General features: G+C 57.7%; 2 protein-coding genes across 2 annotated transcripts in view; one reads left to right on the plus strand and one right to left on the minus strand.

Moving 5' to 3' along the window:
- The window catches only part of SZT2 (SZT2 subunit of KICSTOR complex), a 59,205-nt gene extending 50,095 nt beyond the window's left edge, over positions 1-9,110 (plus strand). Inside the window, exons 65-73 of the mRNA XM_059821612.1 lie at positions 437-517; positions 931-1,005; positions 3,395-3,608; positions 3,889-4,072; positions 4,383-4,505; positions 4,777-5,278; positions 5,600-5,716; positions 6,128-6,196; positions 8,787-9,110. Of these exons, the coding sequence (XP_059677595.1) occupies positions 437-517; positions 931-1,005; positions 3,395-3,608; positions 3,889-4,072; positions 4,383-4,505; positions 4,777-5,278; positions 5,600-5,716; positions 6,128-6,196; positions 8,787-8,930 (1,509 nt within the window). The 3' untranslated portion in view covers positions 8,931-9,110. The remainder of the gene's footprint in view (positions 1-436; positions 518-930; positions 1,006-3,394; positions 3,609-3,888; positions 4,073-4,382; positions 4,506-4,776; positions 5,279-5,599; positions 5,717-6,127; positions 6,197-8,786) is intronic.
- A 1,010-nt stretch (positions 9,111-10,120) lies between these two features.
- Positions 10,121-13,209, minus strand: HYI (hydroxypyruvate isomerase (putative)). Its single transcript, XM_059822142.1, has 8 exons — positions 13,014-13,209; positions 12,819-12,930; positions 11,529-11,643; positions 11,303-11,381; positions 11,065-11,114; positions 10,801-10,870; positions 10,460-10,594; positions 10,121-10,252 (listed from the first exon to the last, which is right to left on the minus strand). Exons 1-8 carry the CDS (start codon positions 13,207-13,209, stop codon positions 10,167-10,169), a joined length of 843 nt encoding a protein of 280 aa, XP_059678125.1. The 3' UTR covers positions 10,121-10,166.
- Positions 13,210-17,346: the final 4,137 nt, after the last annotated feature.

Here is a 17,346-nt window from a genome sequence, read left to right on the forward strand (position 1 = left end):
ACAGAGGGTAAGTGAATTTGCTGGCAGCTAAGCTCTGAGTCCAAACTGGATGCCTCTGATAGCTGCTGTGTCAGGCAGATGTGGTGGTCTGGGGAGTGCTCAGCAGGAAGAGGTGGGAGTGAGGTTTTGTGGGCAGCATCACCCATCAGCTCACAGTGTCCTCGAACTCCAGAGACACCCTGTCCTGAGTAAGCAGGAGGCAAAGGGAGCAGTATGCCTGGTGTGCTCTCTTGAGGGCTGTTTATTGGGTTTATTAGAATTCTTTTCACAGTCAGCTCTGGCATGTCTGCTCTCCTCCCTCCAAGGAGGATTCTCGGTTGATGAGGCTCATCTATTTCCACCTCTGCCACAGAGCCTCTTGGCAGCCTTGCGCTCTGGTGTCGGGGCTGCTGTCCTGTGCCAGAGAGCCTCTCCAGCTTTGTCCTTCTCTTCCCAGAGCACAAGCCCTGCTGTTGCCACCTATCATCTACAGAGAGCTCTTCCAGGTGGGATTGTGCTGATGGAGTTGGCCTTCCAGGTAAGAAAGAACAAGAAACAAAGTGCGATCTCTGGGGGCTCAGGGACAGTCCTCAGAGGTGACAAAGTGAATGATGAGGAGGAGTGCAGCAGGGACATGTGATTCTTCCTTTCTTGTCCTGCCTCTTCCATGGTCCTGCAGGACTGTGGATCAGCTAGGGATGGTTCTGCAGGGCTCAGAGCAGTGAGAGTTGCCTGGAGCGGGGCTAATAAAAGATGGAAGGACTCGGCACCAAGTAGGGTGCTCTGTGCTCAGCCATGTGTTGTCTGGGCCAGCTTGGTTCAGACAGGAGGGGAGACAAAACATGGAGCAAGAGTGCCTGGGACCCAGCCCAGATGGTGAAGCATGGGGACTGTTCTCCTTCCCTGGAGAGGCTCAAGACCTGTGCTGTGTTCATGTGCTCTCTCTTCCAGGGCTATTACTTCTGTGTGAAGCAGTACGCACTGGAGTGCTCACGGATCCCCATGGGCCAGTCTGTGAACTCCCAGGTAATGGCTTTGCAGGCACAGCCAGTGTTCCTCAGGGTCAGGGGCTGCTTCTAGGCGAGGCAGTGGTCTCTGTGATAGAGTGGGCATTTCAGGTGCAGCAAGTTCTGGAGAGCTCTGCTCCTTCCTCCTGGAAAAGCAGAACCACACAGAGCCTTTTGCAGCCACATGCCCTCCACAGCCTGCTGCTTGAGCAAATCTGGAGTGCAGTGAAAGGGGGTGGGAGGTTTGCCCTAGCTTGGGGAGCAAGATAGAGCAGGCTGGAGGGCAATAGGAGCAATTCTGGCAAAGATGACTATTCCAGGGAAAGTCAGTGCATAGAAAGCCAGAAGCTCTCTGCTTCCCTTGGAACAAAAGGGAAATGGAATGGAAACAGGGATCTGTGAACATGGGTGGCTGCCCTTTGCCAGGGCACCCCTTTCTGCACCATGAGCCCTGGTTCTTGATACCTCTGTGCCTTGCTTTACAGCACCATGGGGTTGCCTGCTCCCTTCTGTTTTGGTGTGTCAGGGTGTCTCCTGCCTGTCCCCAGGGCACTGGGATGGCTGTCTAGAGGCTGGCCAGCCCCAGCCTGTCAGGCACGAGGCGTGCATGACCATATTCTCCTTTCCAACGTGGCTCTGTAGCAAGGCTGTGTCTTACATATGCCAACAGTGTCTCTCCTAAGCTTAGAGCCTGCTGGGGCTTCACCTGAGGGTTTGCTCAACCTTGCCTGGGAAGCCCGCATGTGCACAGAGCAGGGTTACCAGGCTGCAGCTGGTGTTGCAGGGAACATCCAGGCTCTCTCTGGCTGACTTTGCCTGGTTTTGCAGTGGGAGGTGTTGGTCCTGGGCACAGCGGACGAGAAGCTTGGGGCTTGCTGCAGGGGCCTAGCCAGCCTTCCCACATGCTGGGGCTAGCCCAGAGTTCCTCCAGGTGGGGCAGTTGGGCTCCTCTGCCCTTTCTCTCCCTTTGTCCCACCCTGGGCCTGTGCAGGACAGGCTGGATGCAGGAACAGGGCTGGGCAGTGCCTTGTCCTTCTTCCCACTGGCTGTGCATCTCTCTCCATCAGGGCACTCTTACAGCCAGAGCTCGCAGCAAGAGCTGCATGGGACCCAGCTCCGTTTCTGAGTCTGCGGTACGTCCTCTCTTCTCGCTGCCATGCTGGGCACGGCAGGACCTGCCAGTGCAGGGCTGAACCTCCCACTGGCTGTGCTTCCACCCTTCCTGCCCCAGCACCTGGCAGTGGGAGCTGCCTCTAGCCTCCTGTGCCAGTGCCTTCTGTAGCAGTACATACCACTGTGGGCAGCCCAGCTTGGGAGGAGGATGGGGTGGGCCCTGGGTCCTGGCATGGGGGCAGCGCCTTGTGTTTCTTGCTCTTTGCCCTGCCTTTCCTGGCGCAGAGCTATAGGCTCCTCTCCGGGCTGGTCCTGGCTGTGCAGGTTGTCCCCTGGCTCATGGCAGCAGCAGCATGGGTGGTACAGACAGTGAGGGCAGCCTGTTCGTGCCAATGCCTCCTGCCTGCTGGTTTTCCCTGCTTGCCCCTTCTTAAACCAAGGGATTATGGTGTGGATCAACTCCCCAAAGGGGTCAGAGAGCCAAAACACATTAAAACTGTGGGCTCCTGGCATGAGGGCAGTGCTGAGGCCTTCACCAATGCTGTCCCCTGGCACAGTAGCTGCAGTTGTGCTGGGGGCATGGTCGGGGGGGTCGGGTGTGAAGGCTGGTGCTGCCCTGGTGAAGGACTGGCATGTTGGGCAGAGGTGATGGCCATGTGCTAGATGGGCCCTCTCCTTGAGCACAGCTTGTGACGCACCAGCCACCACTGGATCTGGCTTGCCAGCAGCCAGCCTGGGTCCCTGTTAGTTACTGAGCACAGGGCATTAGCAGCTCTGCTGTTGCCCATCTCTGGGTCCAACTACTCCCCATAGGACCCTGTACTGCCTCCTGCTCTCGAGGGACATTTAGGGAGTCAGTCTTTGCCTGTAGATCCAGAACTTGCTGGGGCTTCAGCCCCGGTGTGTTCTGTACCCACTCGGGGACTAGGCAGTGCAGTGCAGCGCAGCACTCAGCTGAAAGGAGGCTGTGTCCTCCTTCACAGCCACATGGCTTTCAGCTCAAGTGGGGGATGAACCGCATGCCAAAAGGGGGGGCAGTGCTGATCAGTCTGTCCTGCTGCTGGAGACCAGGAGTGGGTTCAAGTGTGGAAGGAGCCACCAAGCTGGATCCCTTGGGGCCAGGCCTGCAGGTCTGCTATTCGCACTGTGCACACAGCTTCTTGGCTGCATCCTGCTCTGGTGTCGGGGCAGGGGTGACTGCATTGGCTCTGCCATGCCTTGCTGTCAGCAGGGCCTTGCTAGAGGGTGTGAGGTGCCTGGTAACATTACTGCCTTGACTCCCTGTCCCTCTGCAGCTCTCTATGCTCTTCACGGAGGAGTGTGACAAGGTGCGGGACCTCATGCATGTGCATTCATTCAGCTATGACTTCCACTTGCGTATAGTCCACCAGTATCTGCTGGGTTCCCACATGACCCTCCGCCAGGGCTACCATCTCACCAGTTTCCTGGAGGATTTCATTGCCCACCACCCGGACATCCCCAAATTTGGCCGCAACCACGTTTTCCAAGGTGAGTAGCTCAACATGTGATCAGTCTGGGGATGATCACCAGCCCATAACTTGGCAAAAGGTTCCCAAGTGCTTTACAAATAAACCTCACCCTGGGAGTACCCAGGGAGATGACAGGGAGAGGGTGACATGAGGGGCCCAGCTCCAGAGGAAGTCCTTGCTGCCCTGTTGTGGAAAGGAGGCGGGTTGCTCTAGAGCTCTGTCCCCCAGAGTAGTTTGTAGGACACCAGGTAAGAGGCACTGAGTGGCTCCTGTGATAGCAATGTGTCCTCCTCCACTAGGCATGCTGGCCCTGCCCACCAACATGATCACTGCGCACCAGCTGTACAACTACATTGCTGACCATGCCAACACCTACCACATGAAACCTTTGCGCATGGCCCGGCCGGCCATGGGCAGTGACAACAAGAAGGGGACACCAGGGACAGAGCAGAACGAATATGCGCTGGTCTCTATTTGGAACAGGTGAGTGCATCTGCTGCAAGTTCCTGGAGCTGCTGGAGACTGGTGGGCAACCCCCAGTCCTGGGAACACTGCCCCAAGGTGCCAGCAAAGTTGACTGTTCTGTATGGTGCCGGGCAGCAGTTCTGCCCAGCTTTTCTGAGATGGCCATCAGGGCTGCTGTGCCTGTGTGCACATGCATTTGACATTTCCCGTAGCACTTCTGAGGCATCCTGCTGCGTTGAATTCCCCATGTCCAATAGTTTTGTTGTGACCAAGAGCTCTGGGGGAACAAAGTGAGGTCTCCTTCATACTGATGTGCTTTTGCTCCCAGCTCGGGCTCCTACAAGGACTCTGAAGGTCTGCGTCATCATGATGACTTCGATGTGTCTCTCCTGGTGTGTCACAGTGCAGCACCCTTTGAGGAGCAGAGTGAGGCAGAGAGACGCATGCTCCGGTGAGCATTGGGAGCCCAGAGACATGACACCAAAGCTTCCTGGCTAGGGAGGAGGGCTCTGGGAGGGACTGGCTCTGTCTGGGACATCACAGGGAAGTTTTGGTGCTGTCTGGGGAGGATCCTAACAGGGAACTGGGCAGTGTGGTACCTGTCCTTGTCTGGGCAGAGAAGCACCCTTACTGGCAGGGACAGAGAGACCCATGATTCATTTGAAGCCCAGCTAAGAAGGGGGCAGCCCTTCCACAGGTCACAAGTATTTCCTTGCTCTCAGCTTGCGTTTCTACGTCATCATGACTAGCCAGCGGGAGCTCTTCCCCCGACTCACGGCTGATATGCGACGCTTCAAGAAGCTGCCACGCTTGCAGCGGGAAGTGCTGGAGCCTGTGGTGGGCCGGGCAGCATGGGAGGCAGCGGAACCAGAGATGAGCCTGGGGCGGCAGCAGCCGGCAGAGCGGGAGCTGTGGCAGGACGTGGAGGACAGCAGCGAGTTCTACGCGGGGGGCACACAAGTCAAACTGGGGCCTGGGCTCTTCTATACCTCGCCACTCTTCCCCTTGCTGGCCTCTGAGGTGGCCTCAGCCCAGAAGCAGCTCAGCAGCATGGTGCAGCTGGCCAAGTGCCACTGCCGCAGAGACAACCTCTGGAAGCGTCTCTTCCTCCTGGAGCCTCTGGCTTCTGACAAGCTGAAGCTGGGCAAGCTCTCACTGATGGAACTGGAGGAGCTGCTCGACGCTGTGCATGGGAAATCCATTGCTGATGTCGACCCCCAGCTGGTGAGCAGCGAGGCTGGAGTGATGGTGCACAGCAGTCACAGTCCTGCTCTGGGGAGGGAGTGGGGGAGTGGGTGAAGGGCCTGCAGGGCACATCTCTTTCTGCTTGGTGGGAAGATAGAGGCAGGAACATAGCTCCTAGCTGGCAGGGGAAGGAGGAGGCTGCATGGACCCATCTATGGAGAGTAGATACCTCTGGGTTAGTGTGCCGCAGTGGGCTGTGATGGATGCATCTGATTCGGTGTCTGAAGGCTACTGTAGCATTATGGCTGCTGATGCCATGGCTAGAGGGAGGCTGAAATCAGCCCTTTTCCATGCCCGCAGGGATGCTTCCTCACCATGACAGTCTCCTGGTACCAGAGCCTCATCAAAGTGCTGTTGAGCCGCTTTCCCCAGAGCTGTCGGCACTTCCACAATGCTGAAACCGGCACCCAGTATCTGGTAAGAGACAGCCCGTTGCCCACCTGCAGCCGCTGTCCCCTGTCTAGGGCCCCTGCCTGCTGTGGCTTGCAGTGTGAGCCTGGCGTGTGCAGTCAGGACAATGTGGGCACTGTCATGATGTTGCTCTCCATTCTGATACTGGTGCAGCGTGAGGTGTGTGCTCCTGTGGTACAGCAGTGTCTGTTTGTCTGCCCCCAGGCAGGCAGGACACTTCACACCCAGAGCCTCATGCCATGTATAGCCACATGGTTTGGTAGTGTCACACGTGAGCCAGGCAGACTCGCACCTTCACGGCTCTATCATGCCACTCGTCCTGCACATCAGCACATCCCTGGATGGGTGTTGTTCGTATCCCTGTCCTGGGATTTGTGCTGTCTCCTTTGCAATGTGTGCTGTGGCTCTCTTTGACAGGTTGTGCTCAACCAGAAGTTCACGGATTGCTTTGTTCTTGTGTTTCTCGATTCCCATTCAGGAAAGACGGTAAGAACTTGGGAACATAAGAGCAGCTCTATTGGCTCAGGCTGGGAGTCTGTCTAGATTCATCTAGCAGTTGCCAAGGGCAGGTGCCCGTGGGGAGAATAAGAGCAAGTCAAGAAGCTTGTTAATGCCTTTCCCAATTACTGTCCCAGCATCTGACAAACTGTGGCCCAGGCCTGTCCTGAGCTATAGGTGGCCTTTGCATTTACTTAATAGCCCTCTGCAGCTGTATTTCCTTTGGTTAATTTATGGCATCCATGCTTTTTCCTGACTTGCTGCTCCATGATACAGTTACAATGTAGGTGAAGAGCTATCTTCCTTGGCTTGTTTTTGAACCGCCTTCTGCTCTTTTTTATGTGATGCCCCTTTGTTCTTGTATTGGAAAACAGTGAGCAGTTGATCCCCTTTTCCTTCACAGGGTTGCTTCTGCAACAGCTCTCAGCTGTCTCTCTATCCAGGCTAGACAGTCCTTCTGTATTCAGTCCAAAGCCAGAGCACACTGGGTCTGGCTGGGAGGGGTTAACCAGTGTTGTGGGCTGCTCCTTCCTGGGCAGAAAGGAAGGGGACCTGTACTGTGAGGGTCCCAGAAAACCTGCATGGGTCTTGGCCTTCATCGGACTTGAGGGCAAAAATACTCTGCTCTCAGCTGTGCTCCCAGGCAGGGTGCAGGATGGGTCACAGGGAGTGGAGTTCCATGTGAGAGCAAGGGATCTACAAGATGCTTCAGTCCACAGTGAGGCTTTTGCAGAGACTGCAGCTAAACTGATCTCTTTGTAAATAAATCACACTCCATCTTGAAAGCAGGTAGAGGAGACAGAAGAGGTGGTGTCTGCTGGGAGGCTGCACAGTGCCTCCTGCCACCTGATGGTGAAGAGCCCTTCCCATTTTGTGCTGGAGCTTTTGTCGTGGCCAGTTCTATCCTCTTCATGCCAGTGGTAGCTCAGAGCTGAAACCGTTCTTCACTGTGCTTCACTTCCTCTTCCTCCCTGGTCCCCTAGATTCACCTCCATATCTGAAGGCAGAATTTTTGCTAACTCCGTGTTGCTGTGTTAAGCGAGCCAAGCTCTTAAGCCTGCCTTCACTTCTCCAATGGCTTCATTGTCATTCAGAGCCCTTTAGGGCTCAGGTCAGTGTTTGTAAATACAAGTGTCCGGGACTGCACCCAGTATTCCTGAGGAGTCTCAGCAGAGCATTCTGCAATTGCACTAGGTTTTTCTGTTCCTGCCCTGTCCTTTTGGTACAGCCTAGGGTGGTAATTGCCTTTTCATTGTCATGTCTCACTGGTCATAGTGTCATCTTGTGGACATCGATATAATACACCGAGACGCTCCATCACCTCTCCCAATGACTCCCATCTTATAATAGAAGTCCTTCGTGTTCCTCACCACCTTGTGTTTCACTCTTAACATTCATCCTATTCCTGTGGCCTCCCAAAAGTCTCTAGGGCTGTTTTTGCATTATCCCAATGCTTTTTTGTGTTAGTGCCTCAAATTTTATCAGCATGCTCCTCATCTTTGTGCCAGGCTCATTAAAGTACTAGGCAACGTGAGTCCCAAAACCTGTCCTGGAGGAACTCCATTTGTAACCTCTCTCCAGCCTGCTATTTCCCCTTTCAGCACTACCATCTTCACCTTATAATTTTTGCGTTAATTCCTATCTTTTCAGCTTACCTAAATTTCCCATGTGGCACTACATCAAATCCTTCCTGAAGCTCAGATAAGATACATTTATTTGTCTAGAAATATTACCTTATCAAAGAGAACTGTAGCATTAGCACATCACTTTGGTAACACAACTGCATTTTCCACGTGGTTCTTTCTCTCTAAGCCTGCTCTAAAGCCGTGCATGCTTCTGGAGTTAGGCTCACGAATCGCTTTCTCTTCCCTCTTAAATGATGGTGGTGCATTTGCTGTTTTGCAGTTACACAGCTGTTCTTACGGCTTTGAGTTTGTTAGGGGACGCTGGCTACTAGATGTGCTGTGTTTCAGCTCTGGAGAACATCCAGTCCCCCATGTCTTGCATCCATGATGCTGATCTTGGCGCACTGAGCCGCTCATGTTTTTCTTCTGCTTCAGTTCCTGCAGCCTTCTCTTCTGAACCCTGTTCTCTGCTCCCCTCTGCCCTTGCCCTGCCTTGTCAGTACGGGTCACTAATGAGAATGGAGCAGCCACCATTTATTTTTAGGATTGCAGTTACTACGTTTAATTTCCTCCCCTTCCCCATTTGTTGCACTCCTACTCTTTGCCTTAGAAGAAATTTCCCTCTAATTTCCCTGGAAGCCTCTATTACTGTGGAGGCAGTAGGATCCCCTCCTCTCCTGAGGCTGCTGCTGGGGTTGGTATAACTGCAGATGCATGGGGACTGGGACAGAGGGAGTGGGCAAGTCCTCGCACCTGATTTCCACCAGGAAAATTGGGAGGAGGCTCAAACATGCTCTGTCACAGGAGGAGGCACAAGCTTAGTGCCATTAGGATTTTAGGACGTCTCCCACTATCTGCCTGACACTACCAAAGAAGCGCCCGCGCAACTGGGCTAGGGACTGCACAGTGCTTGTCTGAATCCTGTCCCCTGACCCACTCTTCCTTCTCAGCAGAGCCTCACCGTGGTTTTCCGAGAGCCGTTCCCAGTGCAGCCCCAGAACAGCGAGAGCCCTCTGCCACAGCTTGTGTCCACATACCATCACCTGGAGTCAGTTATCAACACTGCCTGCTTCAACCTCTGGACAGGCCTGCTCTAGCACTGGCACCCACATCCTGGAGCGTGTACTGGACCTCTCGGCGTGGCTGTGCCATGAGTGACGATGGGAAGAACAGGCCTCTGGTGGGGGACCTGTGCTCCAGCACTGCAGGCACCACTGCTAGCTAGCTGCACACATGGGTACTGAACTGAGGCATCTGGGGATGTGTGAGGGCAGCCTGCCTCCATCATTTGCTGGCTGGCTGGTGTGGCTCTTGGTGCACTGTTTTTGGTGGGTTTGATACTGAATGACCTTGAACTGAACTGCAAGGGCAGGAGCTTGGCTGCTGTGGCTTGGCTGAAGCAGAGCAGCTCTCAGGGACATGGCTTTGGCAGTGGCAGGTGAGTTCTGCCTGCCAGGAAGGCACGGAGGAGCACACACAGCACGTCTTTTGCCCAGGGCAGCTCCACACAGCGCTCTGGCTTTAGGCGGAAAGACTTCAGGGGATTTCAGGGGTTGGGGCAGTGAGGCTGCCTACTTCTGGCCCTTTGCTTTCACCAGGAGAGCACAGAATGGGACAGGAAGGGTGAACTGGACTGGGGGAAGGTTTTATGGGGATGTATATTGAAGCCATTGATATATCTGTGAAATAAACTGAACCAGATCCCCGCTCATGTGCCGTAGGCTAGGATGTGGAAAGCCTCCCGTAGGGGATGCAGAGGCAACCCTGGCTGCAGGGCTGGCTGGGTTTGCACTGGAGTCTCATACTTGCTCTGGAGCAGAAGCAGCAGGGCCGTCAGCCCCAAGTGTCTGTGGGCAGGCACCCCCCAGCCTGTTACCTTGGTTCAGGCAGCCTGCAAGAAGGCTGCTCGCTTCATTTTCCCCACCTGTTGGCAGCAGCCTTGAGAACTGCAGGACTTGGCAGCCCAGAGCCCTCTTCCCACAACTCCAGGCACCAGCTGGACTGGGAAAAGTTGCACCCTTCGCAAGGAGTGAATGTTCCCCTCAGCAGGGGGGACTGGAAACCTCCCCCTGGACACCTCTGCAGCCTGGAGGTGAAGGTGCTCCTGTGTACCTCAAGTCACCTACAGTGATGCCCAAGCCTTCCCCAAATATGACACGCTGCAGATGGTGCTTGAGTAGATGAGGGTCCAACTGCTTGGGCTGGCCCAGCAGGGCCTGGGGAAGGTAAATAGGACATAGATACTCCTAACTTTGCCCCAAGTCATAGAGAAGACAAGACATGCTCCTCTGTTAAGCCATTGCTTTGACTTTTATTCCAGTGTTTTCCTTGTTTTACTCTGCTGCCTTGCCGCTCCCACCTGCAAGGCCTCGGCTCTCCCAGAACGACCGCAGCCAGCCCAGACCTTCCAGGGTGTCTCCTGCAGTGACAGACACAGTCTCCTGCTGGGACCCCCAGGCAAGCTGGAGCAGCTGCTGTTCTGGGCAGCACTCTCATCCCCAGGTAGGGATGCTGATCCCTACTGCCTGCCACCCCCCAGGACACGCCTCTCTTTGCACAGTCCCCAGCCAACTGGTCCATGCTGGGACCTGCCAGTGGGGCTCGGACCACCCACAGGCTCACTCACCTTTTGGAGCATACTCGCACCCCACATAGCCAGTGTAGCCGAGGGACTCCAGGAGCTGAAAGAGGTAGGGGAAGTTCAACTCCCCAGGGCTGTCGGGCTCATGCCGCCCTGGCACCTGCGCAATCTGGATATGACCTAGGGAGGGGATGGGAGATGCTGCCCAAGGCACCCCTGCCCGAGGCAGCCCTGCCTGCAGCCTTCTCCAGGCATGGGACAAGGTGACTCAAGGGCACACCCTTGCCCCCAGCCAGCCACAGCAGGGCGTGGGGCAGTAGGGCTCCATCTCAAAGCCACTCCTGCCCCATGGCCACAGAGGAGGCAGTTTGGGTGCAGGGTGTTACCAATGAGTGGGAAGTATGTCTCCAGGTTGCGTGACAAATTGCCATCCATGATCTGGCAGTGAAAGAGGTCCTGTGGGAGAGAGAGGAGAGGGGTGGTGCAGCTGTTCAGCAGAGAGCAGTCAAGGATGGCTGTGCTACAGTCCCTGTCCCTCCCCATGTCCCCAGGAGGGGATAACAAGCCCACAGCCCCTGGGACTCCCCTGTGGGCCTGTGCAAGGTTTCCTGGTGGAGGGTGGACCCTGGAGATCTTCAGTGCTGACTCACCAGCTGCAGCTTCAGGTTGGACCGTCCCACCTTCTCCAGGATGGCAGCAGCTAAGGGTGCAAGAAATGGGAGACCATCACCCCCAGGCTGGAAGCTTCATGGTGAAGCCCTCAGACCCCCATTCATCAGCTGGGCTCCCTCAGCATCTCCCTGCAGGTGAGGCAACCTCCTGCTTTTCAGACTTTGTGGATCCTTCTGCTCCCCTGAAGGAGACTTTGGGGAGAGATGTCTGCCTTACCTTGGTGCGGGGTGTTCAGAAAGTAGCGAGGGTCAGTGATGCGGCTGTTAATAGGCTCCACCAGTCCGATCATGTCTTCCTGTAACACAGTAATGTCACCCTGTGGAGCACCCTGTCACCTCTGCAGCAGGGAGCACTTCCTCCCCATGCCAGGCTGCTGGGAGATTCTCCAACCTCAGTACCCTAAGAGCTGCACTGACTAGAGCAGGGCCTGTTCCCCGCTTACCTGGGCCAGGAGGTCAGCAGCGTATCTGAGATTCTCAATTAAGGTGGCTTCCATCTCGCCTGCCACTGCTGCCCGGTCTGCGCCTAGGGGAACCCGCCCAGCCATCAGGTGGATCCTGCAGACACAGAGAGATCAGCCACAGGCAGCAGCTCCAGTCTCCAAGCAGCTCATCGGAACTAATACACCTTCCTGGGCTGATGGAAAACGGGGCCAGGCTGGGAGAGCAGACACAGAAGGCGGGTAAGAGGAGCCACCTCCCATGCAGGATGCATGACCGGTACCAGCGAGCTGCAGGGACAGAAACCTGCACCATCCCACCTCAGTATGCAGAGGAACATCTTTGAACGTTTTGCCTGACAACTCGCAGACTTCGATTCTGCCCTCTTTTGCCAGCTGCCTCCTGCTCTTCCACCCCAAGGCTGGAGCTTTCTTGGGGTCTCGCTCCTGGGGCTGCCGAGGCCAGCACAATGGGCAGCAGGCGTGCTGCCTCTGCCGGGGCAGGTTGGATGCCTTGTCTCACCACTTGCTGGCTTAGAGCAGGGAGGGGACAGTGGCCAGTGCTGGGCTACACCAGGCTGCGTGCAGAGCTCAATGGCTGGGCAAGAGCAAGGCTCTTCAGCAACCGTTTGGGGAAGGCGTACAGTGGAAACAAAAACCTTTTCAATCTGCCCATTACCAGAGAACATAAATGGGTCTGGGCAACCCCTGGCCTGCCTGGCTCATGCCCTCTGCAGGGCTTTGGGCTGCATTTCCCAGGGAAAGAATGATGCAAAGTAAATGGAGTAAAAGGGCCACGTTGGTTTTCTGAAGGGGGTTGTGCCAGGCTAATTGTATCTCTGCTGTGCTGTGCTGTGCTGTGCTGAGTGTGGCCTTCAATAAAGCAACTGTTGTGGTGTCCCTGGAGAAACGACTGGTATAACTGGGGAGGAAAAAGAGAGGATTATCAGGGGCACTGTTGTGCGGAGGTGGGGACGAGAGCCACCGCCCCTGGCAGGCTTGAACAAGAGCGCATGCCAGCTTTGGGTCAGCTCCCAGCAAGCACACTGAGGCCGTGGCCCCGCACGCAGGCGTCTGCAACGAGCTGGCTCCCGCCCGACGCAACCGCGCAGGGAGCCGCTGCCCAGGAGAGGCTCTGCGACCCGGCGGGCTGGAGGCACAGCAGTGCAAAGGGTGAGCCCCGCGCAGAAGAAGAGCTGGAGCAGGAGGGCGGCGGACCGGTGCTGCGGTGCCGCCGGGGTCGGGGACCCGCTGCCGAGGCACCGCAGGGGCGGGGTCCTGCCTCGCACCTACCTGGGGCAGCGCACCGCCTTGGCGTACTGCACCGCCGCGGCCAGGCCCTGGCGGAAGGCAGCCTGGCGCCCGGGCACGGCTGCCAGCCCCATCTCGCCCGCCTCCTGGTCCCCTAGAAGAGAGAGGCGGGGCGGTCAGCGGCACCGGGGCACCCTGCGCCCCCCACCCACGCCGCCCGGGGGGACGCGGCGGTACCGGGCGGGGTGTTGAGGAGGACGATCCGCACGCCCGCACGCTCCGCCGCGGTCCGCAGCGCCTGGGCCGGGCAGCCCGCCGGCCAGGCCGCCTCCGCCGCCACGAACCCGGCGGCCGCCGCCGCCTCCAGCCGCGCCGGCAGCGCCGGGAGCTCCGGAAACAGCCACGAGAGGTTGGCGGAGAAGCGGAGCGACATGGCGGGCGGCGGGGCGGGGCCAGGGACGGTAGGGGCGGGGCCGGGGCGGGGCCCTCCCGCGCCGCCGCGTGGCGGGTGGTGCCCGGGCAGCGCGGCCGCTGCCTCCGGCGTGGGCAGCCGCGGCTGTGGGCGGCGATGAGCCACCCGTGGGGCTGCTGTGGGGGGGCCCCGGGCGCGAGCGAGCCGCCGTCAGCTGGGGCAGTGCTGGAGCGCAGCCTCTCCCCAGCAGCTCGCGGCTGCAACACCTGTAGCGCTCTGCCCTCTGAGTGTGCAGCGCAGCGATGGCTCCGGCATGTGCCCGCGGCCATGCCGGTGCGCAGAGCCACGGGGCCCGTGTGGGTCAGCGGCCCCACGCCGCGCTGCAGCAGGCAGAGCCGGCCCCATGCTGCCTGTGACAGGTGGAGTTGCTGTCTTCGCCGGAGGGGCTGCGGGACAGGGGCGTGCTGGGGGCGGCCGTCGCACGGCACGGCTGGCGTCCTCCCTGGGAAAGGTGTTTTTTCCAGGTGTTGGCCTGACATACACAAAGCGCCGTGTTAATTGGTTTCCTGGGGAGCTTGTCTCTAACAGTGTCTCATTATGCGAGAAAGGCTCTCTCTTTTGTCCCATGCTCTGCATATTTTACCATAAAATGTTCATTTCCACTTCTGCAGAGCTGTGGCTCCGGTGTGCGGGAGTCCGACCTCTGTGGTGCCTCTGACCAGCCCCACGTCCCTGGTCCCTGTCCCCTGTGCACCTCCAGGCACAGCTCGCAGGCTGCCGGGGCAGGGTGGGTGTCCTGTCCAGCCCATGGCTGCCCCGGGGCTGTGCCGTGGCTGCAGAGGTGGCACCGTGAGCCACGGACATTTTGCAGCCCCTTCTGCTGAGCCTGTTCCTGGTGGCTCTCACCTGCCTGCCTGCACCCGGGGAGCCCAGCATACTCTGGATCCTCCATGGCCATGGCAGAACCCTCCACAGCCCCCAGCCCCGTGGCCCGCTGCCAGCCCCAGGAATTCACGGTGCTTTGGGAGAGCCCAGCGGCAGCGCCGCCTCGGCGGAGGCCAGCCACAGCGAGAGGTTTTTGGTGGGAGGTCAGGGCAGTGCCAGCAAAGGGGAAAGCTGCGGCAAAGCTATCCACTGAAGAGTCTCAACTCAATTAAGGCTATTGATTAATCAATTAGAAGAAGCTTGACTCAACTTCTTAGTAATAATCCAAGTTCTCCCCAGCGATTGACAGCTGTGCGGGGGGTGGCATCCATGTCCCCAGCACGCACGTCCCCAGCACACATGTCCCCAGCACACGGACTGCTCCTTGTCCCCAGCTGCTGTGCCAGGGGAGCGCTGCACCTTCCACATGTCCTTCTGCAGCCTCGCTCTATGGCGCGTGGGGGTTGTCATCCTTTTCAATCGCGCCCAGGAGGTGCCTGGAGTGCACTGGGCTCAGCAGCGGTGGGCGGGTGGGTGGCAGAGCTGCATGGGCACAAGGACCCCCATAACAAAGGGTGGCACCTGCCTGGCCCAAGGGTGCAGCCTTGCCGGGTTCTTGCACCTTGGGACTGGAAAGGTGCCCGCCGAGGCCATGTGCCACTCCAGCCCCGGCAGTCCTGCCAACATCCCCGGCTGGAGGCTGGGCCCTGGGCAGGGACAAAGCCCAGGAGGCAGCGAGTGGGAGCAGGAGAGCTTTGCTGGGGGACAGCGAATAAACACACAGCTGAGCCCCAGCATGCAGCTGACCTGGGCAGCGAGACGGCCATGTGGGGAGCCCTCACAGCAAACCTGCCCTGCCGCTGGCAAGTGAAGCTGCTGGGCTCCACGCTGAAGCATTAATGGTGTCTTTATATCTCTGGTAATATATCGCATTGATTTTCTCTTGTTATAACTGCGGTTCCTGCATTGCAGGCTGGTGTTTTGTCACTTTACCTTGACAGGGCGCAGTGGATTTACTCCCTGCTGTGCTACTTGCGGCTCTGGAGCAGTGTGCCACGCCGGCACTGGGGCCTGCACCCAACACCTGCTGTTTGGGGGGGCTGGCATGAGCACGGGGTCAGACCAACCCCTGTGTCCCCCCAGGGAGGCGGGGAGGGGACCCAGTGGGGCGCTGGCGTGGGAGGGCAGCTGGGTGCCGAGCATCCCTGCTGCCGCATGGGAGTTTTATTGGCCCAAAGAAAAAACAGCTCCCGCACGCTAGCAAGCTGACATTTCAGTGCAGACCTGGCTCCCCACACGCCAGGGTGGGGAGGCAGCGGGTGGTCCCCACGCCCGGGCATGGTGCCTTGGGGTGCCCCGCAGTGCCAGCAGCAACAGCCAAGCAAGGCCCCCCAGAGCCCACTGCAGTGGGGGGCACCAGTCCTCCCAGTACCCCATAAATCCCCCATCTTGTGCTGCGGGGAAGATTTTATCTCTCTCCCTCTTTATGAAATATGTTTTAATTTAAATTGACACTTCTTTATTTTAACTACCTGTCCCCCGGCTCCCAGGCAGCTCGGCTGGCACCCTGGGGGCCGGGTGGGCCGAGGTGCTGTGGGTGGGGGGGCTGGGTGGCACTGTCCCACCCAGGTGTGTCACCCCTGTCCCTCCTGGGCACCCACAGACCTCTCCCCGCTCCCCCTGCACCCTGCAGCTATGCGAGGCGATCCAGGGCTGGAGCTAGGAGAGGGCACCCGCGGCATCCCTTCCTCCCTGGGCTTTCTTCTTTGCTCTAAAGCACCCCAATATTTTGCAACCATGTTTGGGTTTTGGCTTTTATGGGCGAGTAAATTCTAGCCTTTTTATGTGGAGAAAAAGGCTGGGAAAAATAATCCATGTGTGACCCAGCATCTCATGGAGGCAGCTGCAAGAGCTTTGCTTGTATTAAATCTCATGATTTTTCACCAAAGGTGGTCTTCCCCAAACCCACCCCTTTGGGTGTGAAGGGACCAAGAGATGAAAAGCCTCTCCAGCAGCACCCAGGACCAACACAGCCCCCCCATCCCCGCCTGTGTCCCCAAGGCCAGTGTGTCCCTGTGATGGCCATGGCCCCTGCCCCGTCACCCCCAGCCCCTGCCAGGGTGTCCCTCCCAGCTCCCCGCTCCTCCAGCCGTGTTGGGGCAGGCTTTACTGAGCAGTGCGACCTGGCCGGCTGCATGTGTATCTCCCTGCCCAGAATCCCACCCAAATTTCTTGGACCTCCCTGTTTTCACAGCTCTGGGCACTGCTGGGGGTTTGGCTCAGGGACCTGGCACCAAAGGGATGCGCCAGCCCTGGTGCCTGCTGGGGACTCCTTGGTGGGATCCATCACTCCACCAGGTCCTTCTCCGCTTACCACAGTCCGTGCGTACTGTGCAGAGATAATTTGTTAATTAGCGTCTTTCTGCTGCTGAGCCGCCTGCTTTACCACCGTCAAAGTCTGCTGTGCCCTTCGCAGCCACCTTTGCTTCTCAGACTGTTTCCCCCTCCCGAAATGAAGGACCTGCCTGGGTCACAAATGGCTAATGATGGGGTGCCGCAGGGCTGTGCTGTAGCTGGGGCTTATCATGGTCCTGTGGGGTCCTCTCCTCCTGGTGAGAGCCTCCTTCTCCTCCTCCTCCTCTTCTTTTTCTTCTTCCTCCTCCTCTTCCTCCTGCTGCTCCTCTCCCTCCATCCTCTCCATCCCTCCATCCCTCATCCCCTCCATCCCCTCCATATCTCATCACCTCCACCCCTCCGTCCCCTCCATCTCTCTGGTCCCAGGAATGGGGCAGCATGTGGGAGATGCAGGAAAAGACGCCAGCCCCTCCCAAAGCTGTGACAAAGATTTCTGCGGGATGCCTTAACGAGCACATTGCCCCTCTCAGGCCTCCCTTTCTTTCAGTCTCCAAAACCACTCAGGTAAAAGAAAATCTATACATCATATTATAGGAAACAAATGCCCAACCTTTGCAGTTTATAACTATTCTTCATCAGGGAGGATCAAACCGGATGGGAAGGTGATTATAAATCCCAGCAGAGCCAAGAGGAGGAGGTGAGGACCAAGCACCCCCACGTCCCCACAGCTCCTGGTGCGGGTGGGCTCTTCATCAGCCAGCTGGGATTTTCTTGCTATTCCAAGATCTTACCAGACATTAATGAGGAGGCCAAATTCTGCTCCAGCTCTTGGAGGAGGCTGGGGCGGGCGGTGACTGGGCCCGCTGAGCTGGCAGATGT

The sequence above is a fragment of the Gavia stellata genome, chromosome 10 (assembly GCF_030936135.1).
Source record: "Gavia stellata isolate bGavSte3 chromosome 10, bGavSte3.hap2, whole genome shotgun sequence".
NCBI classification, from domain to species: Eukaryota; Metazoa; Chordata; class Aves; order Gaviiformes; family Gaviidae; genus Gavia; species Gavia stellata.

Bases quoted from the DNA above. Each gene is read 5' to 3' on its own strand.
- HYI (XM_059822142.1), bottom strand. From the start codon at position 13,209: ATGTCGCTCCGCTTCTCCGCCAACCTCTCGTGGCTGTTTCCGGAGCTC. The intron at 10,871-11,064 runs GTGAGTCAGCAC...TCTCTCCCACAG, and splicing joins CCAACCTGAAGCTGCAGCTG to GACCTCTTTCACTGCCAGAT. The intron at 10,595-10,800 runs GTAACACCCTGC...TCCCCTCCCTAG, and splicing joins GACATACTTCCCACTCATTG to GTCATATCCAGATTGCGCAG.